The sequence below is a fragment of the Harpia harpyja genome, chromosome 1 (assembly GCF_026419915.1).
Source record: "Harpia harpyja isolate bHarHar1 chromosome 1, bHarHar1 primary haplotype, whole genome shotgun sequence".
NCBI lineage: Eukaryota > Metazoa > Chordata > Aves > Accipitriformes > Accipitridae > Harpia > Harpia harpyja.
In genome coordinates, this window is record NC_068940.1 from 64,624,153 (window position 1) to 64,651,808 (window position 27,656).

General features: G+C 37.1%; 1 protein-coding gene across 2 annotated transcripts in view; it reads right to left on the bottom strand.

Moving 5' to 3' along the window:
• Positions 1-27,656, bottom strand: part of CMC1 (C-X9-C motif containing 1) — a 45,279-nt gene that overhangs the window by 17,114 nt on the left and 509 nt on the right. The window contains exon 2 of one of the 2 annotated variants that reach the window (XM_052797617.1): positions 16,200-16,292. The exons of the other annotated variant lie outside the window; for it this stretch is intronic. Within the exon in view, the coding sequence (XP_052653577.1) occupies positions 16,200-16,292 (93 nt within the window). The remainder of the gene's footprint in view (positions 1-16,199; positions 16,293-27,656) is intronic. 2 annotated transcript variants of the gene reach the window in all.

Below are 27,656 nucleotides of genomic sequence, written 5' to 3' on the forward strand. Positions count from 1 at the left end.
ACATGTGTGAACAGAGACTAAAAATGACTACCAGTGGAATTCACTTTACCTAATTTTAGCCACCTAAAATTTACATGTCTCACCTAAAGCTGATTCTGGAAGTACCTTGCTGTCCTTCTTGTTGCCTTGACACAAAACAGAGTGAGAGAGAGATAGTGAGTGCACAAGGTACTTCCAGCATGCAGTTAGGTCCCACTGAAGAGATTTAAACAGGATGACTGGTTTAAGACTAGACATAGCTTTCAGATGACTAGAATTGGGATGAAATATCTCCCATCCTACATGACTTACCAAAAAATCATAAAAGAAAAGTTCAAGGAGCCTACATAAGTCTCCAAGGCTAGTGTGCTACTCACAAGGGTCTCCTCTCTGAACACTGTGGAACAGTATGAAGTACCTGCTGCCCCACTGGAGCTTTGAAGGACTGTAGAAGGGAGAAGAGAAGGGCTAGACACTGTTTCTTATTCAGATTCATTCTCTCTGCTTGAAATATAACAAGCTTTAACTGATCATTCTGACTTTTTGCCACAAGTTCAGCTAAGGCTTAGAGACTTGAGTGCTGGAGAACTATTAGTACAAAACCTGCCCACGTAAAAAGTTATTGTGCAATCAGTTACGGTTTGGACACACAAAACACCGGTTACTACCATCATCTCTTTATACAGATGACTATAGCACACGGTAGAACCTAAACTTTAGTATACCAACCTTGTAATCAAACTTAAGACATTGACTATATTATATTAGAAACTAGGAAATTCCACCTGCTTCACGTAAAGCAATTATAGTCACTGTCACAATTTACCCTTTATGTGAAATATATCTAAGTAGACCTGAAATATGGTAATGCAAACACTAAATTACTTATAAGTACTTTTAACACACTCACAGAGGTGATTTTTTTTCTCCTCCTTATTAGAGTGGCTGAATTAGCTTTCAGACAAGTCAGGTCATTGCAACTCAAACATTAGGGCAAGGGAGATAAGTAACATCAGATCTAGAACAAACAGCACTGCACTGAGACCACTGCTTATGCCTCAGAGCAAAAAGATTTTGTGAACTACAAGCCTTGGGTAAGACCATGAGATCAGAACTAGGTTGCACTAATAGAATTGCCTGTGAAATGTTGCATCAGTTTCCTAAGTTTAACTTGTTACCATTTAGAAGAGAACTTCATTCTGTAGTCATGCCTATCTAGCAGTTTTCCACAGAGACAATAATATGCTTTTGCATTTAAAAATCCAACATGAAATCTTACCTTTCATTAACAATAGCAGTAATGAGACACTAATTAAATTCAGGTACATAAATGCATCTCTGAATATGTAAGTAGTTATCTAGAAGAGAATGGAACTAGCATATTTAACTGAGGTAAAAAAAAAAAATTAATCACCTGCCATATTTTCCTGAACTGATATTTAAACGGCAAGAGCAGAAGAGAAGAAGATGAGACCAGAACTATTCACCTGAATTACTAGTCTGTTGGGAGAATGTAGCTAAAGCAAAAGTTGCCAACTCTATTAAATATCTTCTTTCTACAGAAGTGCAAAAATTATTTTTTGGAGTTGTAATTTACTAAGTATTCTCTGCCTAACAATTAATGTTTCTCAAAAGTTTATGCACAGTCAGTAACTAGTATTTACATTAATTTGATGGCAGAGTGAAGAAGACAGATTCCCCAAACAATATTCTGTTTCAAAAATACTGAAGTTTCATAATTACTCAACAGATGAAGCATATCAAAATGAACTTACACAATAGCTTTGCTGAAGCAAGAGGATTTTTTTCCACACCATTCTCACTCCCCACAAAGGACTTAAAACTTTCTCAAGCAGTTTTAAATGTATAAAATAAAATTAAAAAATCCATCACATATACATGTATATGCTTTTTATTTTCCAACCAGTTAAATCAGGAACAGTTTTCGAAAGTGTAAGATGAAGACACCTCTATCACAGAGGAAGCTGAAGAACCATTAGTACTATTACTCAACGGTAATGAAGCATCATTAGATGTAGATAATATAAAATGTTTTAAAGAGGACATTGACGTCATTGAAGACACCACAGAAGCTCTGACCTCTGTTAGTACCCTGTTAAAGATTAACTAGCATAGAATCACAGAATCATTTAGGTTGGAAAAGACCTTTAAGATCATCGAGTCCAACCGTCAACCATGCCCACTAAACCATGTCTTGAAGTGCCTTGTCTACACATTTCTTTAATACCTCCAGGGACAGTGACACCACCACTTCCCTGGGCAGCCTGTTCCAGTGGCCGACAACCCTTTCAGTAAAGAAATTTTTCCTAATATCCAATCTAAACCTCCCCTGGTGCAACTTGAGGCCATTTCCTCTCATCCTAATTAGTTAGTTAATTAGTAATTAATTAGTAATTAAATCTTTGGTTATATAACCCCAAACAGTATACATTCTTTTATATTCTTCTTTTCCATATTGTATGGAAAGCAATGGTATGTTTCTGTTCATTAACGAGATATATGTCGAAGCCTATATTAAGGTAACAACGCACAACAGTGCCTTAAAACAATGTAAGAATGTAAACATTATGGCCTGGCAGAATTTCATCCTGAACTTCCCGGCAGGCAGAATGAATATGCCCATTTGGATCCCTAACAGTCTATGTGCTTGCCCTGCTGCACTGGGTCTCACTCAGCATGCCATGTTTCTTCAACCGTGTTGACTTTTGCTTTCAAAAATCTGCCTCACTGAGGTGCTCTGCAATCTGAAAATAAATAGAAGGGACCTTCCCTGCACACCCAAATCCTGTGTGAGCTGCATTGCTGGGGTAGGAAATGGGATGGCACACAAGACAGGCACCTTATTCTCCAGGTTACTGTTCTATAGCTATACCCAGGATGGGTATCACCAGCAAATTAATGCTTGTCCAAAACCTGTAACACACAGGTTTTCCATATTTAGGAGCTCAATTTCTTCAGCCATGTTTAGACTATACTTTTGTTATGCTTCTTAAACAATGAACAGAAGGCACACTGTAAGTTGGAGAGTTTATATACATTAAGAAGGAGCATTAAAAAAACCCAACCACTTAGAAAACACAAAGCAAAGAAACAAGAGGAAGAAATCAGGACAGATGAGGAATGACAAACATTATTTACACCAGAAAAAATAAAAAGTACTTTTCATCATTGGTCTTATGAATTATTTTGACTGGGTTGTCAGATTCACTGTAGAAAATTAGCACCCCAAAGGCAGAAAGAAAAGTAATGGGCAACATAGTATAGTATTTGAAGTTGCAGACTGTGGTCACTCTCATTTATTAGATACCATTTTCTTCAACCTGAAAGCACTAGTTCTCCCTGTGAATTTAAATGTAATTTTTTACATTGTGACATTGAAGTTTGAGTTTTTTGTTTTATATTCTCCATAGTCCTGAAAACAACTCTGGAATCTCAGGGTCCAACACCTTCCCTAAGCCATCTCAGGGACTCGGCAGTAGAAACAGTTTTCCAGGATGGTTAATGAGCAAGCCTTGTATTTTCCTTTTTCTTTTTCCCCTTTTTGCCTTTTTTAGATAAAAAAGATTGTCCTATTTCTTCCATTCAAAGTGCTGCTTTTATTCACACCACTAACAGGAATGTGCCCAATGTCTGAGAACATCAATGGCTTGATATACAGAGAAAAGTTAGTTTAGACATTAAAAAAAACCCCAAAACTTAGAAAACCAAAAAAACATTCCTTGCACAGTAAAAAACAACTAAGCATTGGAACAGCCTGTCTATAGAAGCTGCAACATTAATCAGATTACAAGACAAACACAGGCATAATAGATATGGCCGCAAGAGAAGACGATGGCCCAAAGTGTCTTCTAGAAGTCCTTTCCAGCTCTGCATTCCTCTTAGGCTTGATAAACGTGCTCTCCAATGAGGAGGTAATTTTTTAGAGCACTTAGGTTTGACAATCTCTTTATAGAATTGAAGGTAATGCTATTAAAGCACAGTTAGACCAGTCTAGATTGCATCAAGAAGTCCTGCTTTCAACTCTCTATGTGCTTCCACATTATACACTTCCTACACATTTCCCACATATTAAACAATAGCATTCAGAAGTTCTTTTCACCAACGTAAGCTGTGCCTCTATAAAATGACTTTTAAAAGGTTAGATTGATAGTCTACAGCCACAGGTGAGATTACATCTCAAGTCACATTTGCAGTGCTTTTTCACCAGCTTCATGAGCATCCCATTATAGCAAAGTGTATGGGATGTTTCTGTCACCAAGAAACAAAGCAAGACCTGTATCAAGCTTGGTATGCAAGTGTGATGACGAATTTACACACATAAGCTGACTGTGTGGTTTAGTGTTTCAAAAAGGACTATTTAAATATCCTTAAAATATGTTGTTGATCTGGAGGCTTAGAGGCCATATTTAGTTTATATTGAAGAGGGGGGAAAAGAATGGCTAGATACTTCCTTGAGAGATTCTGGATCACAGACAGGAAGAAAGAAGTACAAGACATTCTATGTCATAAAATTCATACAAGGGAATCCTGAACTTGACTATAAGAAGTGAAAAAAGGCATTTCAGACTTAGAGAAACCTTTCCTTAAGCTTATTTTAGGAAAAAGGTAAGAAGGCAGATCACTTAATACCATAATTAAAGTCCAAAATTTCCTACAACTATTTCAACTCCTTCCCAATACAGTGGATATCAAGAGAAGAATCCCATCCAAGGGAAATTTTCATGCACTGCTCTTCTACGCTATCTTCTCAAAAATTCCTAATGTTAGTTCCTTTCCTACTCATTATACCATCAGAATGATTACTTCCATCCCTTACATGATTCCTTTCAAATCCTTTAGTAGTATCCCTCTCATACCTAGACTACAGCAGATAAATCATTTTTCTTGCTCCCTGATCATAAATTTAAAGCCTTATCCATACCTCCACATCTCTGTACAGCTCTAGTATTCCTTGTCCATCCCCTTTCACATCCTATGACCAACTCTGCAGCTCCTGATTCCTCACGCAAAATACTTCTCACTTTGTCATATGCTTGCACTTCATGTAAACATATCTATCCTGATCTTAGGGAGCACACATTCCAGGTGCTCTTTTCTGCAAGGTTTCTTTCTTCTTATTTTTGAGGGTCATAAACTGTTAAAAATAAAATTCATAGGGATAACAATAGAGCACAAGTGTTTTATGACCTTTTATTAGTAGCCTTTACTCCCTTCTTAGGCATCAGGCTTGTAAGTAGAACACTTGTCAGAGCACAGATCTCCTTACTCTTTATCTATGCAGCACCACAGAGACAACTATTGGACAATTACAATAGCAACAAAACTAAATTTCGGGTGGGAAAGAGGGCGATTATTTTTTGTTGCCATTATTAAAAGGACCTGAACAATAATGTGCGAGAATGTGATTTTACTCAGCAACAGACATGGTTTCTACTTTTAAAAAAAGTTGTGCATTGTCAGTGTTTTTACCACAGGATCCATTAACTTCTATATCAAAGTATAAGTGCCGGAGGGACAACTCACTCCATTTAAGCTAAACAATTTTTAGAACTACTATTCCACATGGAAAAAGAAGTTTAAAATGTTTCCATCCCAAACCATAATGAAAATTTGAGATTTCATTAAACACACTAATTTTTCCAGAACACCAAAAAGCATGAAGAATACTCAGACCACCACATCTTGTTGAAAGTGTGTTTATTTGCCAAACTGTATTTCTACTTTAACTTGCGTTCCCCTATTGCCTGATAAGGCCTGTGATTCCTGCCCTTTTTTTTGACTGGCTCTGCTGACTTCTCATATTCCACACAAAGATATGTACAACAGGTATAGCTCTCCAATCTACAGGAAATAATGGAGATCAAAACTACAACTCTCAAAATGCACTGCCTCATAAAACCAAAGCATATTAGATGAAACTGCAGCTACTATTCTCATTCCCATTTAGCTCAACTGGCAATAATATTTTCATTTCACTTTTTGTGATTTGGATAAGCAATTTTCTTTGGCAAATACACTTGCCAACTTCAGGTGTTTTCTAACGAATAGTGGACAGAAGTTTTCCCCTATTACCTTACCCTGCTTATCATACATTCTTTACAAGGTCAATACACTGCTTGTAGGCTATTTGAAAGCTCACTCTTCATTTTATTTCTGAATACACAGTAGCTACTTTTTGACCAAACTAAGTTCTATTTTCCACTGCTGAACCTAATGGTATCTACACAACACATTCTGACTTCAGCAGTTGAAATATAACCTATTTTCTGTGTGAAAGTAACCCCAGGGTAATATTCATAATTCATATACAATATAAATATTTATACACATGCAATGGGAATATAGCACGACCTCTTAAAAGTATTAAGATTTATTTACACAAAGTGCTAACTGTGTTACTACTGTTAAATGTAGTATCTAAGAGTGGTTTATAATCCAAAACTGCAAAGCAACTACCCAATACATCATCAAGGACATGCAGTTAAAATAACAGTTACTGTAAGTCACGTGTACTGTCATTAACAATGCATTGCTATGTGCAACTATGCCACAGTAATACAATACTGTAATACTCTAATACATAAGCTACGATATCTATAGGTTCTCACCACCACCAATGAATGGATACAAAAAAACCCTACAGAATCCCAAGTATGCCCTCACCTGCTGGCAGTAAGAATGACTGATACAGAAGAATCAAAACGTGTCAGTTGGGAAAGAAAACTATGGGTATCAGCAAATATTGTATATAACATCTAAGAAAAGATACAAACCTGGTATTAGTAAGAGGATGTAACAGTAACCACCTTAGCCTCCCCCTTTAGTTGGGAGAATTTGACCATGTCTCCCCTATCCCCTAGCTGCTGCCCTATGGACACTCAACCTCACAGATAGTCAGCAAAAGTGGTTCTCTGAAGACTGATCTAAATACCACGAAATACACCAAGATGAGAAGCTACAGGCAAGTTTGAATTTCTCTATTTTCACAGCTTACGACAAACCAAACTCACGAGGACCCTAAGACATGGAACCAGCTACTCAACCTAACAATATAGAGTTTACCACTAGAGAACTGGAAGTCATTAGAGCATATAAAAGGCAATATTAGCCTCGAAGAGCTAAACACCAGATATAACCCAAACAGATTCAATTCTTCAAAAGTCACAGGATATACATTAATGCTAGCACCCTTCCTGAAAGAAACAAGTTTGAAGAAAGGATGTCAAAGAAGAGACTTTTACACTTTTCTCATCAATGGGCAAGGAATTTCCAGGTACAGAAGTCACATGAAGAGAGAACCAATGATCCAGATTTGATGGGGAGTTCGTCAGGGAGTAGTGATAGACTAAAGGGTAGAAGAAACAACTGATGATCCTGGATCTTAATTTCAAGTCCAATAATCCAAGAAATGGTACAAAAGGACAAAGGCAATTGTTTTTCTCCTTTTTTATATACAGTTAAAGTACTTCCATTCTGCAGATGTTAAAACACCATCAATCCACAGCCTGCAAGAACAGTTTTCCTCCTAAAACTGGATCACCAACTTAACTCCACAATATAATTGTACCTCATCATAAAAGGGGCAAAAGAAGCAATCCTATTGTTCAACTTTCAGCAGTTAGCTTGGTCAGTGCTCTTGTCATGGATATTACTACCATGTACTACAATAATCCAAAAACATACAGGCATCCTCTATTTAAACCAGCATTTGTTAACATCATGTAATTAATCTATGCTGTCTTAATATATTTATGCTGGACAGGGAAAATGATTTGAAATTCAGGATCTTAACCAGAAACCAATAAAATCTCTGACTTGAGAAAACCAAATTGAAAGGCTGGACAAAACACAGGTAACCTCTTGAGGTTGTCATCTATGAGCTCTTAACTACCAATATCACTTTAGTATCTATACATAAAAATCTCTACCAGGTAGGAGAATCAAAATTAAGACAGCGCTTGTAGGATATGGCAACCTGGCTGAAATTGATATTCATTAGAGTACTCTTTGCATGAATAGGAGCATTTGGACTCTGTGGTCTTTATCAGAGCCCCAGCTGGTAATGGTTGAAGGTTAATGCCTTACCCCATTCTGTTCAATTTTCTGTCCTAATTAGTCCTCCAAATCTATAGCTGTGAGCACCAAGTGTCTGTGCTCAAAAGAAACTAATTAATGCTAGCAAATTAGATCAAGTCCAAAGATCCAACAGCCAAACTCTTAAATGCTCCTTGTTAATAGGAAGTGTAGCTGTCAATAACTGCTGTTGGTGGCTATAATGAGGCCTCTTTCTTTCATTGAAAGTGATTTCATTTCTCTTTGTCCCTGTAAAAGCTGTTCCATTCCCTAATAAAAAAAATAAAAAACCCCACACAACTAAGTTGCAGTGGTAAAGCTAGCAGTCTGACCCATTTTTTGTCATCAGCTGGGTTGAAATGACATGGAGGGGGGAAGGAAAAAAAAAATCAAATAGGGTAAGTTCCCTCCCCAAACATTTTCTTCTAAGTCTTAACACTAGTTAGAATACTTAGATTTCCATCACCAACCAACACAATATGCTCCCATATTTCTTTTCTATAAAATCCCCTAAATTAGCTTAGGGTAGTTAAAGCTGTAAGTATCATTAAAAAAAAGACCATGAGATCTAGGATCTCATTTCTTCAAATTGTAATTTACATATAGCTGTTCTCTCTGCCCAGTTTGTTGGAGCAAAGCTCAATATACCATAATCCCTCTAGAGATTGTATTAATTCACATAGCTAAATGTGATGAGAGTAAATGTTCATTGGAAATATACAGAGCTGAATCATTTTTTCAAAATAAAAGCTGTTGTGCGTGAACAAGAACATCATGTAAAAGTTCAGAACCTTACTCTTGAGAAACGCTAGCCAGGGAAAAACATGTAGTAATTTATCACCAGTACTTAATACAGCTGTACACTATCAAAACATCTAAAATAATTTAAATAACTAACAACTGTGCATGTTGAAACAGTAATCTCAATAGCTTCATATAGGGTCATGGGGTCACACACAATATGACTATAATGTACTTTAATATTCAGATAATAAATACAGCAAGAGAGGATAATATTCTTCTTCTCTTCTCCACTTGCAGTTTTGTCATTGGATTGAAACTATGTTCTCAAATTATACTAACCTTCCTCTCACGAATATGAAGCTGCAGGTAGTAACGCAGCATTCTTTTTTCATCCTCGTAAGAGAAGGCTATTCCAGTTATAAAATCTATGATTCCTCCCATGTAACCTCTCAGGCTTTCCATCAAGCTCTGAAGAATATGTACACAAGCACATACAAGCATTTCTGGCCACAACAGCTCAATTAAAAAGAAGTTACCAGGAGTTGTCATGTTAACTCATTGATTTTTTTCAGTTACTTGCTCTTTTTGCTTTGGTCAATTAGAAGACCACTATATTCCCAGATACTCCTAAAATACGTGAATTTACAAAAAAAATTTGTAAGGACTATTATTTTCACAATGAAGCAAAGCAGATGAGCAAAGTTCGGTAATAAATGGTGATTTTAGTTTTAATTTGCTTCAAGAAAGTAAGACTGTCATGTAATTTCCCACTACTATCAGTCTTAGCATCTTCCAGGGTCAACCTCAGAACCATGACTGTAGGTACCAACAGGTTAATCCGCTGCCAGCATTCAGCAAGGGTTTGCATCAATTAACAGTATTTGTCCTGCAATACAAGGGAAAGTGAGCAACTCCACTGAGTAACATCAAGCTGAAATTTGCTAAGTACTTCACACATTTTATTATCTGCATTTCTGACAAGAAAGTATATATAACAAGACTTTTTTTTTTTTTTTTTTAGAATGAATATCTAAAGGTGTGCTTGGGCATTTAAATGTGCAGCATCACATGTAGTTCAATCAGAAATTCTTTGGTTTTATGGGCCTTGATGTGTCAGGTGTAAGGGTCATAGTCTAGAGCAGGTGGCCCCTACGGGGACAGAGATGATGTCAGTGACAGGACTGTTGAGTAACTGCACATTATCAAAACTCTGGTTGACACTGGTCATGCTCAACTGTAGAGAAGCCTGCAGTAGTGTTGCATCCCATCATTTTCACTAAGTATCAACATGAGCCCTGAGGAGGAGAAGGCTAATGGGGAAACAAGCATGGGAGGAGGGTGGCTGCTTGGAAATGTCCTTTTCCAGCCACACTTTCCAAACCATTTTTAAAGACTAGCCAAGTATCAAGGGTTTTTTCAGCAATAGGAATCCAGTTGCCTTACTTACACAGTTCCTACAGACAACAGAACCAACATAAAAAAGGACAAAACAACTTGTCATCTTGGCCAAATGCATATCTCCCACAACAAGCTTCAAACAAGAAATGGTCACGTTCTCATTTGCAGAGTCACAGGCAGGATCAGGTCTTCAATCATCCAAATTGTTTCCCTTACTTCACTACCTTCCTAATGGCAGAACCAGGCTAATTTGAACTATCTATCCCTGTATTCACCCTGAAAAGTGTGTAGCTCAATTTCCTGCTTGAATCCTTGAGCCTTACAAATGAGTCACAAGTACAGAAGACATCTGAAAGTCACTCTTGGTGACCCTGAAAGGCCCAAACGCAGAGACCATGTATCAGTAGTAGACACCAAAATTTAGAAGAAAAAAGTTTAGAACTAAAACCCCTTGTGTCTGGAACAAGATTGTTTTTCTCCTAGCAAAAAAAGATTGTGAAGTTTTGGAAGGTGAGCAGAATTGCTTTATAATATGACAAATACACAAAACTTATACAACAAATATAATACGAAATTATGATCTCATGACTGACTCAGTAATCCAGTAATTTCTTTTTGGGACCTCAACTTAAGACAACTTCTTCAAAGTCCAAACCCACAACCCGTCAGAAGTTAGTCAGCTGTTCCTGTTTTTATTTTTCAAGCCAAGGAACCCAAAATCAAACTGAACGGAGTGTACAATCCTTAAAGTTTGTATATTTCTGTCCTCAAAAGTTCTTCTCTACCTAAGCCCATCAAGTTAAATTTCAGAATCAGTAACTCTGAACAGCAAAATAAGTGCTCTTAAGAAATGGAACAAACATTTCTGTAGATATGATCAAGATCAACCAAAGCTCTTGCAGTTTTTTTTTAGTGAGTGTCCCTAGTTTCAGAGCAGAGAGGAGTTATGGAAAGCACAGCACAGCTAGATGAAACTACAGAAGTTTTGATAAGCTAAAGATAACATTTCTGATGAAAAATGCTAACTTCAGGTTCCTGAAATTTGCTATTATTTTTCTTCAAGAAAGTTTACTCAAATTTAAATTTTATAACTGGAAATTAAAGCCAAAAACTTGATAATTTTAAAGGAAAACAGCTTGCTTAAGAAATTACTTCATAAAAGCAATAGATGAGGCAAAGGCAAATAAATGTTCCTTTTAGCTACTTCAGTTTGAAAGCACATATTTTTATATGCCAAAGACACACTGATACAGAAATACATGGATTTAATATTATTTCAGATGAACTCATGCTACAGTTTGTACAAATACAGTGAAAAGTTCCTGTATGACAATGTTGTTGTGTTTTTTTTGTTTGCTTGTTTTTTACGACACTTTTGACACTCCAGACTCACACACATTGTGCCCACAATTTCACATACATACAGTGCATGGATATTAACACAATAAAGCATATTTACATAATAGTCATGGAAAACTAACTACTGTTTTGCAGAAAGCATGTTCACCCTCTTAACAAAATTACTAATATATCCATTTTCACTGAAAAAGTGCTTGAAAATCTTAAACACAGAAATTATTCTGCAACTGAGATGTACTAAATTCTTGAGGAACATGCAGCACACACAAGAACTATACTGGAACAACCTGAAAAAAAATTCAAAGCAAATTTAAAGAATCTAAGTAAAATGAAATATGACTAGACACAATACTTAATTTTTCTTAAAAATTATCAGGTGGACACATTTTCATGGTTATTTACTCCCTAAGCTACTCTGGTACGCTAACAACCAAGCACAGCAATGGGTCACCCATTTAACCATGCTAGGGTAGCAGAATTACCTCTCGAGTTAACAAAACCTTTATTTTTTATTTATTTTTTAACCCTTGGGGTTTCTATTCCCTGGATGGCTCTTGAACACGAGCTGGACAGGCTGTCACTACTTGCATTATTAGCTCTGATAAGCACACAGCTCTAGGTGGTATAGCTGCAGGCTAAGGTAACGGACTGTATACAGATGGACCCCCGTGCTCACGCAGAGCACTATTGAATGTATAGGGGCTCCCCATAGGGACACATATGAACCTAGCATGATCAAGTAAATTGTAAAGGCTCATACTTGTAGAATAGCTTTATTTCCTGTATTACCAATGCATTTACCACAATTTCCTAAAGACAAAATGAAAGAAAGGTGTATTAATTAATAGGAGCTGTTCAGACAAAATTAACATAAAGCAGAAAAATCCTACACTGAGAGCAAGTTACATGAGTAGCTATGCCACTTAGTGTAAACAGCACAATTTCATGCACATGTGTACACTCTGTGGCACGCAAACTGTATCACAGGAGTTCTGATTACTTAATTACACAGCTTATATTCATAGCTTATAATTGTTTATAGCCTAAAAAACATAGCCTATTTACTCTGATTAACACCTATCCCTGTGTACTAACAAGACAAATCTACTCCAGGAATAATTTCACAATGGATTTATGAGATGATAAATTCTCCTGTTCACAAAAGTGCTTAAGCTTCATTTCCCGTGATTTGGTCTCTCTCCCTGTCCTGTCCAGATTAAATGGTGTACAACAAAATAGCTGAACTTATGCTACCACCTTTTTTTTTTTAATAGGGATATCACTGTGGATTTTGCTTGTCTCTTTGATCATAAAAATTGTATCAGAAATATTCAGTTTCCACCTCTAACTTCCCCACAATTTGATCAAAGCTGGCTTACAGGTGACAGAGGAATGAGGGGGAGACAGATGCATCCACAAACCTCATTTCCCTAAAGATACACAACTGAACTCTATTCAGGAGAAAGAATTAAAAAAATATAGTTTTGCCTAACATCACAGAAAAAAAAATGATAGCATTTTGCTTTAAAATTTATGGAGGCAAAAACATGGAGAAGCTATAAGGTAATGGTCCACAACTCACAGCTCAAGACTCTCCAATATTGGTTGCTGCTACAGAAAACTAAGATGCTGAAACCAAAGTCCTCATCTTACACAGAGAAAGTTCAGAGGAGAAAAAAAACACACACACACTCCCTTTGGTCTACCCCCAAACAAGAGTATACAAATAGCATGCTCTCAAAATACTTTTAACTGACATTGTCTTTCAATGACCCATTACTGTAATTGCTTTTCCCCTTCATTTTTTTTTCCCCTAACAGGTACAGAGTTCAAAGTAAAAATGATTCAACTATCATTCAAATGAAAAAAAGGTGTATTAACTCCTTCTGGCAGCACTGGAAGTTACCTGTCATGTGATGCCACTTTCCTTTGGCAGATATTCCCAACTCTCTTCCCACTTACTCATCTCAAATTTATTGTAACACTACTCTTTTATGTCTTTTGGAGAACCCCTAAAAGCAGCTGCTGGAAAATACAGTGGTCCACTTTAACTAGACTTGACTCTAAACCTAGTGATAAATATCTACAAGCCATCTCTGAAGTTTCTTAGGTAACAGTGAAAGACAAAAAGCCACATACCATTGGGGAAACACTTGTTCTTCCTGCCATGGTAAAAGTCACTCTAATAGATGCAAAACATTATGGCAACAAACTAAAATGCATACCTTTGTCAGTGAATACTATTGGAAGATGCATAGAAGACACTGCTGAAGACTTGAAGAAGCAAGTATTAGAACAAGTTACACGGTGTGGGAGGTTTGCTATACAGTTGGATGAAAGTACAGATGTTTTGAACTTCTCTCAGCTTATGGTATTTGCATTTCAATAATGAAATGCATGAAGAACTATTTTTTTTTCGTGAGCCACTCAAGGAGAGCTGTGCTAGAGAAGATATATTCTCAAAAAGAAATGGCTTCTTTAATGAAAACAATGTTTTATGGAAAAACTGGGCAAGTGTAACCACTGATGGAGCAGCTACTTTGACTGGAATAAAAAAGAGATTCCAGGGTAAGGCTACAGACATAGCACCGCATGTGAAACTCCTTCACTGCATCACTCATAGGCAAGCTATTGCAGCAAAGAAGTTGGAGCCAGGAGTGCACAAAGTGCTACAGGATGACATCAGTGTGGTTAACTTTATAAAAACAAGCCCTTCAAACAGTAGCATCTTTACCAGACTTTGTAATGAGATGGGGTGTGACCATGAAAATCTCTTGCACCACACAGAGGTTTGCTGGTTAACTTGTGGCAAAGTGCTTAAAAAAGTTGTCAAACTTTACACATTTTTCTTTTACAAAAAGACAAGTGTTCCACATTTGCTGACCTTTTTGGTGATGGCAGGTGGCTGTGAGTAGTTTGCTACCTAGCAGGTGTTTCCAAAAAATAAACACACTTAATGTGTCCCTTCGAGGTGAAGGTGATGTTTTAACAATGAGTGAGAAAGTAACTGCTTTTCAAAAGAAACTCATACTATGGAGAGAGCATTTTGAACACAGATGTTTGGATGTGTTCCCCTCTTTATGTGATTTTTTTGGTTTGCTTTGGTTTTGTTGCTGAACACAATGCAAGTGTTTCACCTATAAAAACCTCTCATATCTGTACACTTTAAAAGGACAGAAACAGAATTTTCTAACCTGTTTAAAAACCTTCCAAATGAGAGTTTCAGTGGTTTTTGAACCTATTTGTTAGAAATATAAACACGCAACACCTTCTGATTAGTTTGGAAGAACAACTGATTGCCATCAGGGAAGATGATCATTTACTAGCCCAATTTCAAGCAAAACCTTTGCAGAACTTGTGGATGGGATTCAAAAACGAGTATCATGATTTAGTAAGTGCAGGCAACAATGCACCTCTTCCATTGGGATCTGTGCATCTTTGTGAGGTATCTTTTTCAGCTATGACACCCATTAAAACAAGTATTGAAATAAACTGAACTTAGAACCAGACCTTCAAATTGCTGTATCACAAAGTGTTAAACAAAGATTTAAAAAATAATGAAGCATATTCAATCATATAGCTCTCAATAAAAATATTGTTATTAATAGTAATATTTTAAGAGCAAAAAGGTTTTTGTACCATTGATAAATAACATAAAAATTATTTTAAAGTACTGTTTATTTCATCTTTATCTCATCCTTTTTTAATTTCTATTTTTTTGTTTTACAATGTACATAATATACTAGTAGAGTGGTACATGTATATAATTTATAAATAAATATACATATAATGGGATTGCACACTCAGAAACTGTTACTGATGGAGTGCATGATCAAAAAAGTTTAGAGAGCACAGATCTAGATAACAAGAGGCAAGTGCCCTCCACTGAAAGCATGCCACTTGTATAGAATAATTCTGTGGCCTAAATTTTTTTTCCATTCTTACATCCCTCTTATAGCAACATTCTCAGCTAACCTGTGCGTAAGTAGCTCTATCCTTCTGCTACTTCAAAAAGCTCCAGATTTCTGCCAGGAATATATGAACAGCTGGGTGTCAAAAGTGGTGATACCCAACTTTAAAGAGTTATTGTCCAGTACTCTTCAAAAGAAAATGAAAACATGCAAAAGTGGGCCGTACCACCCTATTTCAACATCTGTCTAATAACATGTGTGTGTTTATGTGCATGTATCATTAAAATATTGGGACAGGGAAAGGATGCAGTTAGTTGGGATATTTAAATAAATTTATCATAATGAGAGAGACCCTAACTGAAGGCTCACATGAGAATTTCATTTATGTAAGTATCAAATATTATGTACAGGAATACAGTAACTCTTGTGTTGCTCTGTCATCACATAGTCTAGACGGAGATGTGGAAAGTTTTATATTCATCATACTGAATTCCACAGCCCTCGAGAACAAGTCATTTTGGAAAAAAATCCACATCACCAAGCAGCCAAAGCCAACACAGCAGATTTATATGCTTTACTACTGGTTTCACAGTGAACAGATAAGATGCAGATCATACATATTAATTCTCTGACTACTTGACTTCAAAACCAAGGATTATATTCAGGGCTCAAAAGTGAATACATCTGATCTCCCAATGAATATTTGACTCTTACCTTGCACTTTATCTGAACACAGCTCCTTGGCCCGATCCCTCATTATTTGTGGAATCAAAATATCTTTTTCTACATGTCTCAGCTTAGAACTTTCTGCAAGAGTGATAAAAACAAAAAATAGGAAAAAAAGATTTTTTTTTTATCTCTACATCAGAGAAAGTCCATCTACAGAAATAACACAGCATTGTTTATATAAGATACACTAGTATACTAAAACTGTCACAAACTAGCAACATAAAGTACCATGGAAGGACCAGACAAATCAAAAGGCAGGAAAGTCCAGGATTTAAAATTGCTCAGATACAAATGTGAACATTATCCTGAATATTTCTGTTCTGCTCAATGTGCACAATGAACCAAAAATTATGAAGAAAATTCTGGCAGCACATTCTAATTTCTGCCTTACTAAACAGAAGGTCTGCATACAGACTGCACAAAGGTTGAGAATTACTTTTATTTCAGGATACTAGTATTTTTCTATGTACATTATCTCTACAAACTGGCTTTTTTACTCACTGTCATAAAGCTGAGAAATACAGCACATATTAGAGCACAACCTGAAATTTGTATTGTTACATGGCAGACTTCAGTTCTTTAAACTAAGAAGCCTCTTAAATGGAGGATCTAGGAGTTTTTCATTGAGAAATTCAACTGAACAAGAACAAATGCTGCTGCCTGAACTCTGTGCTTAAAAGTATACTTGCAGTTTGCTTTCAGTTGTGTCAGAACAGAATTCAGTACTAGAGTACAGCTAGTGATTTTGAATAGTTAAACAACACAGACCATTTTGAAAAAAAGTGCATTTCCAAATCCACTTTCTTCAAAACAAAGGGATGAGAATTTACCAAGCACAGCTTTTTACTTCTTAGCTTCTGAGTTAAAAACCCTTTAAAGGATATTTGTTCAGAACATTGTATAGTCCAACACAGTTTTACCAAATACCTGGTTTTCCTCCTTTGATGTTGATATTACACTTCAGAATAGCATCAGCTGTGGTGCTCACATTATGAAAACTCTACTGTCAGATACACTGTTATTTTGAGTGACAATCAATTCATTTAAAAATTGCTTATAAAAAAATTTAGATGAAATGAATTAAAAACGTGATGTGTTGAAATTAAGGAAAGAAGAAGAATTTAAATTACCTACTGCTTTTAAACACCACCTATTTTTCAGAGCATCTGCATCTACTTCTAGATCAAAAGGCAACAGAGACTAACATTTCTCTAGCCATTTCTAACTCATCATGTTTTAAAGTTTACTAATGCTATGAGGTTACATTATGAGGTTATACAGTATTGAATCTCTGATATTACTAGGGGAATTAGGTAATGAAACTGAGGATTACAATGAGCAATATACAGAATCTGAACTAAAGACTTATTTTTCTCCTCAAAAATTTCTTACTTGGAATTTCTACAGCGAAAGAAAGAAAACAAAGCATCTGCTGTAAATACAACAAAAATGCCAAACAAATAGCTCACGACTTAAGATTTGCTTCAATGCTCCAATTTTCATGACTGAGATAAAGTAATTACAATTAAATATCCTTCATTTTAACTATCTGCAGAATATCAGTAGAATTACTGTACCGAGCATTTATTATGTCACAGACAACACAAAGCTGTCATAAAATTTTACACGTTTTTTAAAAAGCAGGACACATCAGTTCGGCTGAATGACATGGCAGGGACAGCGCCACCAAGCTGCGTGCCTCAGCTCTACTTTGAACTTCAGTCAAAGCAAGCCAGCACTACTGCAGTCCTGCCTCTCCCAATCCCTGTGATGCTCTGCCCACACAGATGTGCTCTGCAGCCCTGTGGTAAACTGAAAGGGGAAGTTAATTTGGTCTAAAGGTAAACAAATTTCTTGTCAGGCAATTCTTCAGCCAGACAAATTCTCCAATCCAGTTCACTATACAACAGCATGAAAGCACCAGGAAAGGGAACTGTGTAAGACTAGGAACAAGCAAAGGGAAGACTGCAACTGTCATGAGCACCACTGGCTCAAACTATAGCCTAAGCTTTTCGTTGGCATTTCTGCCCCCCCGCTTTTTTTTTTTTTTAAATTAGTTATGCTGGTGCTTCAAGTAGGCAGAAACTAAGCTGATCTATGAGTGTGGATACAGGTAAGCAAGTGGATTGCTAGCTGCCACCAAAAGGGAAGTTTTGACAGTCCCCCATTGCCCTCACCCAACCCTATCACATCAGCACTATTATGCACTTAACAACACAGTAAGCGACCAGTTCAACACAGAAAACTAACTCAAATATATGTAAAAAAGTGCTTCTCAACTGATTTACAGTTTGGGGTACAACTAAATATAATTATCAGAGTTCTAATAATTACTTTATTTAACTTTTATACATCAGTATCTATCCCACCATACATGGAAATGTAGCAGATAGCACAGAAGTCTTAAGGGCCCGGGAAGGGCAGCTGGGCTTCCCCCACTGGCAGCGGTGGCTAGAAGCAACCACAGTTCCTCCAACAAGAAAGCACAGGGGTCCAATGCAAGGATCAGCCACCCATAACTGACAAAGAGGAGAAGTGGATAGGAAGGCAACTGAAGGCTAGAAAGGAAACAGGACAAGAGAAGGCCTCCCTGTTAGCCTGGAACAGTCAAGAAGGATTTTTGGGTTTTATCTGAGCATAAGCACCCAATTTTCTGCTTGATTATTCAAAAGGAAAGGGACTTAAGACTGACAGCAAGAAGTAGTGGACCAGTGTTAACACAAGCTCAACCAGAACCATGACAGAGCTGTGCTCCAGGCAAACTCCCTCTTTTTAGTCCCCTGTTGTCAAACCTGCAGCAGCTAAAAAAGCAGGAAGGAGAGGGCACATCAGGACACAGGGAAGTGTCCAGTACAAAGAATCAGAAGAGAGCTACAACAGTAATTCAAAGGTAATTATTCAACAGTATAAAGGAAACAGAAATAAAGACTACTTATAATCTCATCTACAGTTTTTAAAATGAAGTTTGTTGGTAAGTATCAGTTTTTAAACCATGAAAAGCGCAAGCAATTCAAATCATCATATAAAGTCTAGGAGGTAGTTTTAGGCATCTGGGTGCAACCATCTCCCCAAATAGCTCAAATTCAGAAGTTCAGTTTGGGCCGTACTGAAACTCATGAGTTTCAACTGTAACATCTTAAGTATTTTAATACTCTTCCTCGATTCTAAACTGTCCGTTGCATTATGATTACAGTGATTTTCCTTCAAGGACCTTAAAACGCTTTACTGAAGTTGGCATCTCTAACATTTATACAAAATATTAAGGAAAAATAAGGCACAAATACTGAATACCAGCTAGAAAAATGTTTACATGCAGAGTAACTGAATTTCTGATATGAGCACTTGCAAGGAGATCATCACCAATCCAACCCAATCAGCTCTGCAGTAACATATACGGCAAGAACTTTCAAAGAAACAACACCTCAGAAGCAAGACTTCATCAAAAAACATGAGACAGCCATGATGTGAAACCATCCATTCCTTTTGCCTTTTTTCAACTATATTACAGTTTCTAGAATAAGTACTTTTTTTCCCCTTTTGAAAGTTCACTATTCTGCACTAAGAAAGGTAATTCTTACTCTAATACCTGGTTTGCTGCAGACTAGTCCCTACAGAAGAATCGGCATTACAACAGACCTACTACTGGTTTATTTTATCTTCAAAACATCAATAAAATTATTCCCAGACAAGCAAGAAATACATTTTCCTACAGTCTGCCTTCTGCATTTGAAAGCTGGTACTTCTGGTTCCCACCTGCATGCTCCACACACTTTGCCTAGTCTTCTGGGTAGATTGTTTGAGATGATCATGGCCTTTGGCCGCAAAGTGAACCAACAAGAACACACTTTCTCTCAGCTTCCAGAGGGCCAAACAAACGTTAGCAGCAGCTTTTCCTTCTCCTCCTGTCAGCCAAAACTCGGGCATGTTAGAGTAACTTAATATTCTGAGATTCTATCTTTACCTTACATTCTGTTGAAATTTCCTAGTACCATCAAACATTACAAGGGACAGATGGATGAACATGAGCTAATTGAGTAAAGGTTACAAAAAGCAGACTAAATACAATTAACAGTAAAACCTAAGTATTTTGTAAAAGTATATACAGAAGTTAAGCCAGAATTAAAACCAAATACAGGCTTGCAGGTGTTACAGCATCTAAATCACTAGCTCCTTGAAAATGTGAATAAGGTTACAGCCAAGGAATCTGTGTGGTGAAACTACTGAATGTTTCCTAAAGACAGAGATCAACACATTCCAGAATGCTGCCACTCCTTGTGGGGATGAGGAATAGAGGAGAGGATAAAGAATGGGTATAGAGGTTATAAGCTTGCAGTTGCCAGAAAAAAAGACAGAAGGGGAGAAAACTACAGAAACGGGAATACCTCTGGGAAAGTGAAATTGTTTTCCATACCACCTCAGCACAGTGTAAAGAATTAAAGGAAGAAGAAGAGACAGATTACTAAATTGGGAGATACCCCTATTCAGCAAAACACTAAGAACACATTTAAGACTTTTTTTTTTTTTAACAAATAAAATCTGTGGGTTTTGGCAAATCTCAATGCTTAAATTGTTCTCTGGTTGCATACAATATGTAGGGCACAAGACTGTAATAGCTTTCTGTGGTTGATCAAAACCCTCAGCTGCAAAAGCTATTTATTGCCATGGAAGGCCAAGGACCACAGCCATTCGGTTTAACCGTTTTCATTATTTTTGTAAAAATGACAAAAAAAAAAATCAGTAAATAAATGCATCAATAGGAACAAAAGCGTCACAACCACTAGAACAGCACAGAATACACATCAAATCCAGTCCGTATGGAAGCTGGGAAAACAGATGACAAATACTCTCCTGGCCTCCTTGCCTCTGACCACAGGTTCCAGGAAGACCTTGAGAAAAAGAGGAGCACGGTGTAGACCTGTGCTGTAGGCAGCAGACCTCTAAGAGGACAAGAAGAGAATGAAATACAAAGCTGCTGTACGGTCCTAATAATGAAAGCAACTGTAGCAGCTTGTCATATTAATTAGAAGACTGTTACAAAAAGGGGATACCAAGACAAAAGCTTTCCTAGAAGAGTGTCCTGAGAAAAGTCCTGTCACCTCCCCTCTTCATTCAACACAGCTGGTAAACGACTTACTCTTTTGTCACTATGTCCTGCCGGTAGTTTACAGCTCTGCTTTCATCTCTCTCATGACTTCAGGTAGCAGGGACACAGATTACTTAGGGAAGTTGACAAAAAGTTGAAAACTTGTCTACCCAGATATTTACAGAAGCCTCATACCTTCTGCCTCCAAGAGGAAGCGAGTCAAGCGATTCCAGTAAGAGTTTTTGAAATGTGAATTTCTCATTATACAACCTGTAATTTGGATTTTCTTAGTCCAGTTTATCTATGCACATTTTAAAAAAATAGCTCAAAGTAGTACTTTAAATATTATAGCTATTTCAGTAAGAACCACAGTACATACAAAGAACAGAGACAGTTTTAGTAAGTTTTTAACATTTTCATTAGCAACTGTTATACCACATGTTCTTGAAGTCCCCGTTACATCAACTTTTAGACATCAGTTATGTCATTTACTAGCAAAAATGCTGTACAAAGTTCAGTCAAGGTTCAAGACTCCAAGTTAAAAAATATAACACTATTCAAAATATAAACATTTTAAAACAATCACTTTCATTATTTTGAGGCCTTGGTTCAGAAATGTGGAGCCATAAATGGGACTTTTTTTTTTTTTAAATACACCTTACTATCTTTTTCCTACAAGCTGCCACCAAAGATAAGCAGTTGTCAGTGAATAGATTTCTAAGATGCCTTTCTTTTTTAAGAAATAGAACTTGAAAAAGTATTAATGAAAACTTCAGTGCAGAAATAATAAGAGTTATTACCGTGAAGGGGAAGAAAAACAAGAAGATACATGCAGAATTCCCATTCTTTAACTTACACCACATTTAAAGAAAATCTCCACTCCAAAGAAGTGTAACACAGATCTTTTCCTGGAAGGGAAGGTCTTGCCGTCATCTGTGATGAGCTTACTAAACAAGACTTTGCCAGCCAATCTCTCATTTTTTTCCATATGCGGACCTATAGTATAAACAACACTTAAGATGGGCTGCAGAATGAATAACAGGTTTATAGCTAAGTTATGTAGGTGCATTAATTTGGGGGATTCAGCTATTTTTTGTATCACTTGGTAAAAATTATTTCTGTGCTGTAAATATTCCATTTCACCCTAAAGATTTGTTTTAAAACACTTGCCTATAAGCTTATTATAAAACTACACTGAAAAAGTACACTTTTATTAATAACAGAAGTAGCAGCATGGTGTTAATTGCGTGTTTATTGGCAAACATTCCTTTCATCAATCAGACTGTTGGCTCTAGAGGTTAAATTTTTTCAAAAACCATTTCAGATTTATTTTAGTGTACTTGTAACAGTGTTTTGAATAGGCAAAGATAATTATAGCTTACTACTCCTCCAGGAAAAGAATGCATTCAACTCAAAATTTTCACCTCCTTTACTCTGCCTAGCTTATCCAATTTGTATTAAATAAAAGTTACCAATCTTATGTTAATTCATGCGAAATCATTTGTGCGTATCTGCATCATAAAAACAGTTATCAAAAAAGTCTGTATCATTGAATATATTATCAACTACTTAAAACCTCTATTCGAAAACACTAAGTCACACATTGGAACAAATTAATTTAGAGATAGACCCATTAAACTCATTGGAGGAAAAAAAAAATGTTCCTAAAAATCTAAGTTTTTTCCTACAATTGTAATTTTATTTATCAATGTAATTAATACTTTTAAGTACCCAGTCCTGTAGACTGTGAGGGGGCTCCTGTGCCCTTACTGCCAAGAGGTTCATGGGGCCAAAGTGACAAATAATTTCAGCATACTGCTTTGTAACCTCAGTCCCACAAAAACCACTCAGGATCCTGTTAAAGGCAATGGATTTTATCAGTCAAAAACATCCAGTGTGAACTGACTGATGATGGACCAGGACCAAACACCTTTATGCATATGTGAAATGCTAGTGAGTTTGGTAATTTCATTTGCACATAGGTGTTTGCATACGAACTAGAGTCTTAAGTACTTTGCTCTCTACTAAGGTTTTAAAGTATAGAAGGACAACATGAAGTGACAGAAGTGTTATAATCCAAGTGAAACAACATACGTGATACCCTGAAACCCTGATTTAAAAGCAAAAGCAGCTGATCAGTGCAGCTTCTCTACATAGCAACCATTTTTTCTTCTTTAAATGTATATGAATAAATTTCTTTGTATTTAAAAAGTTACAGATTTAGAGATCTTTCTATCTAATACTGACATCATTTTAAATTAAGATGGAGTACAGGGATGACAACACCAGGGAAAATTTCCAAAGCTTTAACTTCTCACCATTCTATCATCACCTCAAAGTCAATTTTCACCTTTTTCACTGGCTGAATTTGTTATCTTACATTTTGCTTTGGGGCTCATGTTCTTGCAATATGGCAGCATTGGATTACGAGAATACTGACAAGCCTGTTTGCTAAAAATGAACAATGGCTGTATTACAGCAAGTCTGTAATATCTAGAAAGAAAAGGAAAAGCAGACCTGACAAAGCATACTCATTTGTTAACTACATGCGGATTGCAAATGCTCATACATCTAGTGAGTAATAAGTAAAGCCAAGCCTGAAGTTGCTTGTGAAGATTTTTGACACAGGGAGATTTTTTTTTACACTCTTGATCACACAGCAAAGCCAGTGCCTGAAAATTAATTACAGATCAGGGATTAATATTTACTACTGAAAATAATGCACGTTCATTAACACCTAGCGTGAACTACTGTTCAAGTATGACAGACCTGCCAGTTAGGAAAAGTTTGGGTGCGAGCTACCTATAAGGGGAACACCCCACCCCACCTCAAATCTCTTCTGACAACTGTGGATGAGGATTCCAGCAAAATGCACAAAACACAGTCAGTAACAACTAGGGCTGTGGACTGGCCAAGGACTAAAATAGCACAGACAGCCTTAATTCCGCCATTGTAAAGCTTCTCAATGCTTCACTTGGTAACTCATGTAAAATCCTCAACACAACTTTCTGTCACTTAAACAAAGACACCATGCAGCAACGTTTCAGCAACCAAATAAACATTTTGGGTTTTTTTCTGGTATGGCAAAAATATAGTAACAGCACAGATACAATTGGATTCCTATACATCGGGTTCCACACTTTTTAAGCGAAACCCAAACTTTTGAGCACCTATTTGAAACCGGTCCCAAGTGTACAATCCCTATTTCCTCTATGCCCTTTCTAACTAACAGTAGATGTTGTCCAAGAATTTATTGCTTGCTTCCACCTGGAGTAAGAAATAGAGAAAGGTCCTGCAAAAATCACAAACTACCTGAAGTATATAAACCAAACAGACCACAAAATAGAGCTAAGCAGTGACCTCAAGAACTGTGCAATAATTTGCATCAGAAACAAGAGATGAGTAACAGGTAAAAAACTACATAGAAAGAGCAAAGTACCCGGCATCTGGATGAAGACGGGATGCAGGAAAATCTAACAACCAATGAAACCCCTGATTATTACAAGAGGAGATGCTAACCACCTAAGATTTCCCACCATGCTCAATAACACTAATTGGTGGCTACAGCACTACATACTCCTTTTTACTGATTTTCAGAATTGTGTGATAACATGTAAAGAAAAACCATGTAAATCACAAATAAAAGTTTCATTTAAAAAAAAAATCTGATCAAACTCCGAGAGCTTGAATATTTAGCTCTTTAACCACTCCTTTCAAGATAAAATTTACACCTTTCATTCCAAATAATGAACACCACAAACAAATTAAGAGCAAGGCTTTTGAGTAACAGGACCAAATACCTTTCTTCCTGCTTTTTCTTTTTTTTTAACCGGAAATAAGGATTAAGAGACAAGAAAAAACAATGCCTACCTTTGATTTCTGTAGCTATGTATTTAATGAACAATCAGTACGAAGATCTTAGAAACTAACATCATGGATATGACCAAAACACACCAGTGTTTTTGGAATTTGCAGACCGTGAGGTGTTCTGACATGAAGAGAAGGCTGAAAGCCTTTTGGTTACATTAACACAAGGACTGCAGATGTTATTCTGGATTTTAAACTCTAAAGAATCCTTTCAAACCATTCAGTCTTATAAAACTCACTGGAGTGTCCCAATACATCTTTCATTTTTTAGTTCTTTTCCCAGAACAGTTCTTTAAAATGTGGTGCCAAACAACTTCAGGAAATCACAATTATCTTCTCCCTTCAAGTTCCTAATACAGGTCAAAGACACTAGCAATATCAAAAAGGTCATTCTCATTCAACTCCCTTCTTGACGGTGGCAACTTATGTTCTTCATTGCAAATATTATCTAAAAGAAGTTTAATTAAAAGCTGAAACTCTTCTTCCTTTTACTTAGATATTTTTGCCCTTTAAATTCAACACTGCTCTATCTCCTGTTATTTTTTCCTTTCTATCTTTTGAAGCTATAATTTCATTCCTTTCACTATATTCTTCTAGCTCTGTCTTACTGCCCATGCCCCTCTGAAACAAGTCACAACCATTCTGCAAGCCTGATTCTCTCCTTCTACTTATATACTGCTGCTGTATGTAACAGCCTAGATTTCCACATGACAGTAAGAAACAGACATTTTAAGCAGCTTAGGAAAATTATGAAACCAGTCTTCAACACCTCTGTTTTTAAGACTCCCAAAAATGTCCAGGATAGGTACCAAAACCTGTATTGTCTAAGCTACTCTCAATAACCCTACTTTTCTCCTTACACATTTGTGAATCTTCAACTAGGGATCCAGACATCAGCATCGGAAAATGACAGCTATAACCAAATATACATTAAAAAGAAAATGAGCTTTCTAATAACCCATGACCTCTACTTCTGAAAACAGCACCCTGCAGAGTTCTGGAAGTGCTACATGCAAAAATCAACTTCAAGCCTGGGCTGCAGCACATTCATTCCGAAGAAGGATAAAATAAATAGTGTAACATAAAATTTTGTCAAGGGATTTATCTACCAATTTGTTTATTGGATGCAATCACCTAATAACACAGCCACAGCTCCCTCCCAAACTGTGGCTGTCAAAAAACTCCTCCCATACAAATAATGACATAATTCACAGGTTCTACATTCCGAGCTTCAGAGGACTCCTTAATAGTCACTCCCCACTGCCTGGCAAAGCCATGAGAATATTTGTGTCTTTTGTGACGACAAAACAAAGCATCAGACACAGTAACAATTTACTAACCTGTGATTCTCCCCGTTTTTTCTTGTATGTGAGCCAAGAGGCAGTTAACAATGATGACATTAAAAACTACCGCACTGGGGTATCTGAGTTAACACCTTACTGATATGAACAGGGCAGCTCACACCTCTCGCAGCTATTGTTTGAGTTTCTGGACAACCTCACTTAGACATTTCTGCTTTTAGTTCACGTTCTGAGGTTTTCAACATACCCATAACAGCCAGGGACTTGATGGTGGGGGGGAAGGTAAGCAAAAGATACTGGATAACAAGGTAGCAGATTTACAGAGGTGTCAGTAAGCAATGCCACTGCCCAGCAGATGAATCTCAGTATTGGTGTCACATAGCATGTACCCAAAGTACACCCTCAATAGTCCTACCACAGCTAACATACAACTGCAACGTGGATTAGGAGGGACATATAATGTCATTATAGACATAAATAGGGAAGCAGAATGCTGATGAACCCCAGTGTTTGGAGCCATCCTTTTTGCTATACGCTGAACACACAATAGCTTGAATTAAGCTAGTGTAATAACTAGACTTTTTCCAAAGGACAACTGGGAAGCAAAATTACGCTGAACAACCACCACTTGAAATGCAGCGATAAGTTTTAAAACATTTTCTTAATTTGATAACAGATTGATGCTTAGACGATACGATCAACAAAACCAGAACTTGATTACTGCACAAATGCCTTGTTTGCAGGGCCTGGACAGCCAGGCCCAGGACAGGTTTCCATCAGAAACTGAGAGCTTGGCCTTGGCTGGCACCCTTTGGCTTTTGAAGAAGTGGTCACAGGCAGCATGGACCAAGATGCAGAGTCACAACCGCTGCAGTTCACCACCAACTACAGGTGTCTCAACACCTGGCATTAGCTGAAGCATACCAACACCTCGCTGGGTTCGCTCTGCTGGGGGACTGGCCTTTTAACACCAACGTACCCAGCCGAAGGCACCCGCCTCAGGAACAGGGCGGAAGAGTGAGTATTACGTGGGTGTACACACACGGGCTTCAATTCACTTCTGCGGATACGCGGCTGTAACTGTTCGGACGAGGTCTGGGTAGCACAGAGCCGAGAACCACGTAACCTTGGCGTTTTGCCTTTACGGTTGTTACACAACCAGGGAGGCTACAGCAGGCCGGACGGCGGCGG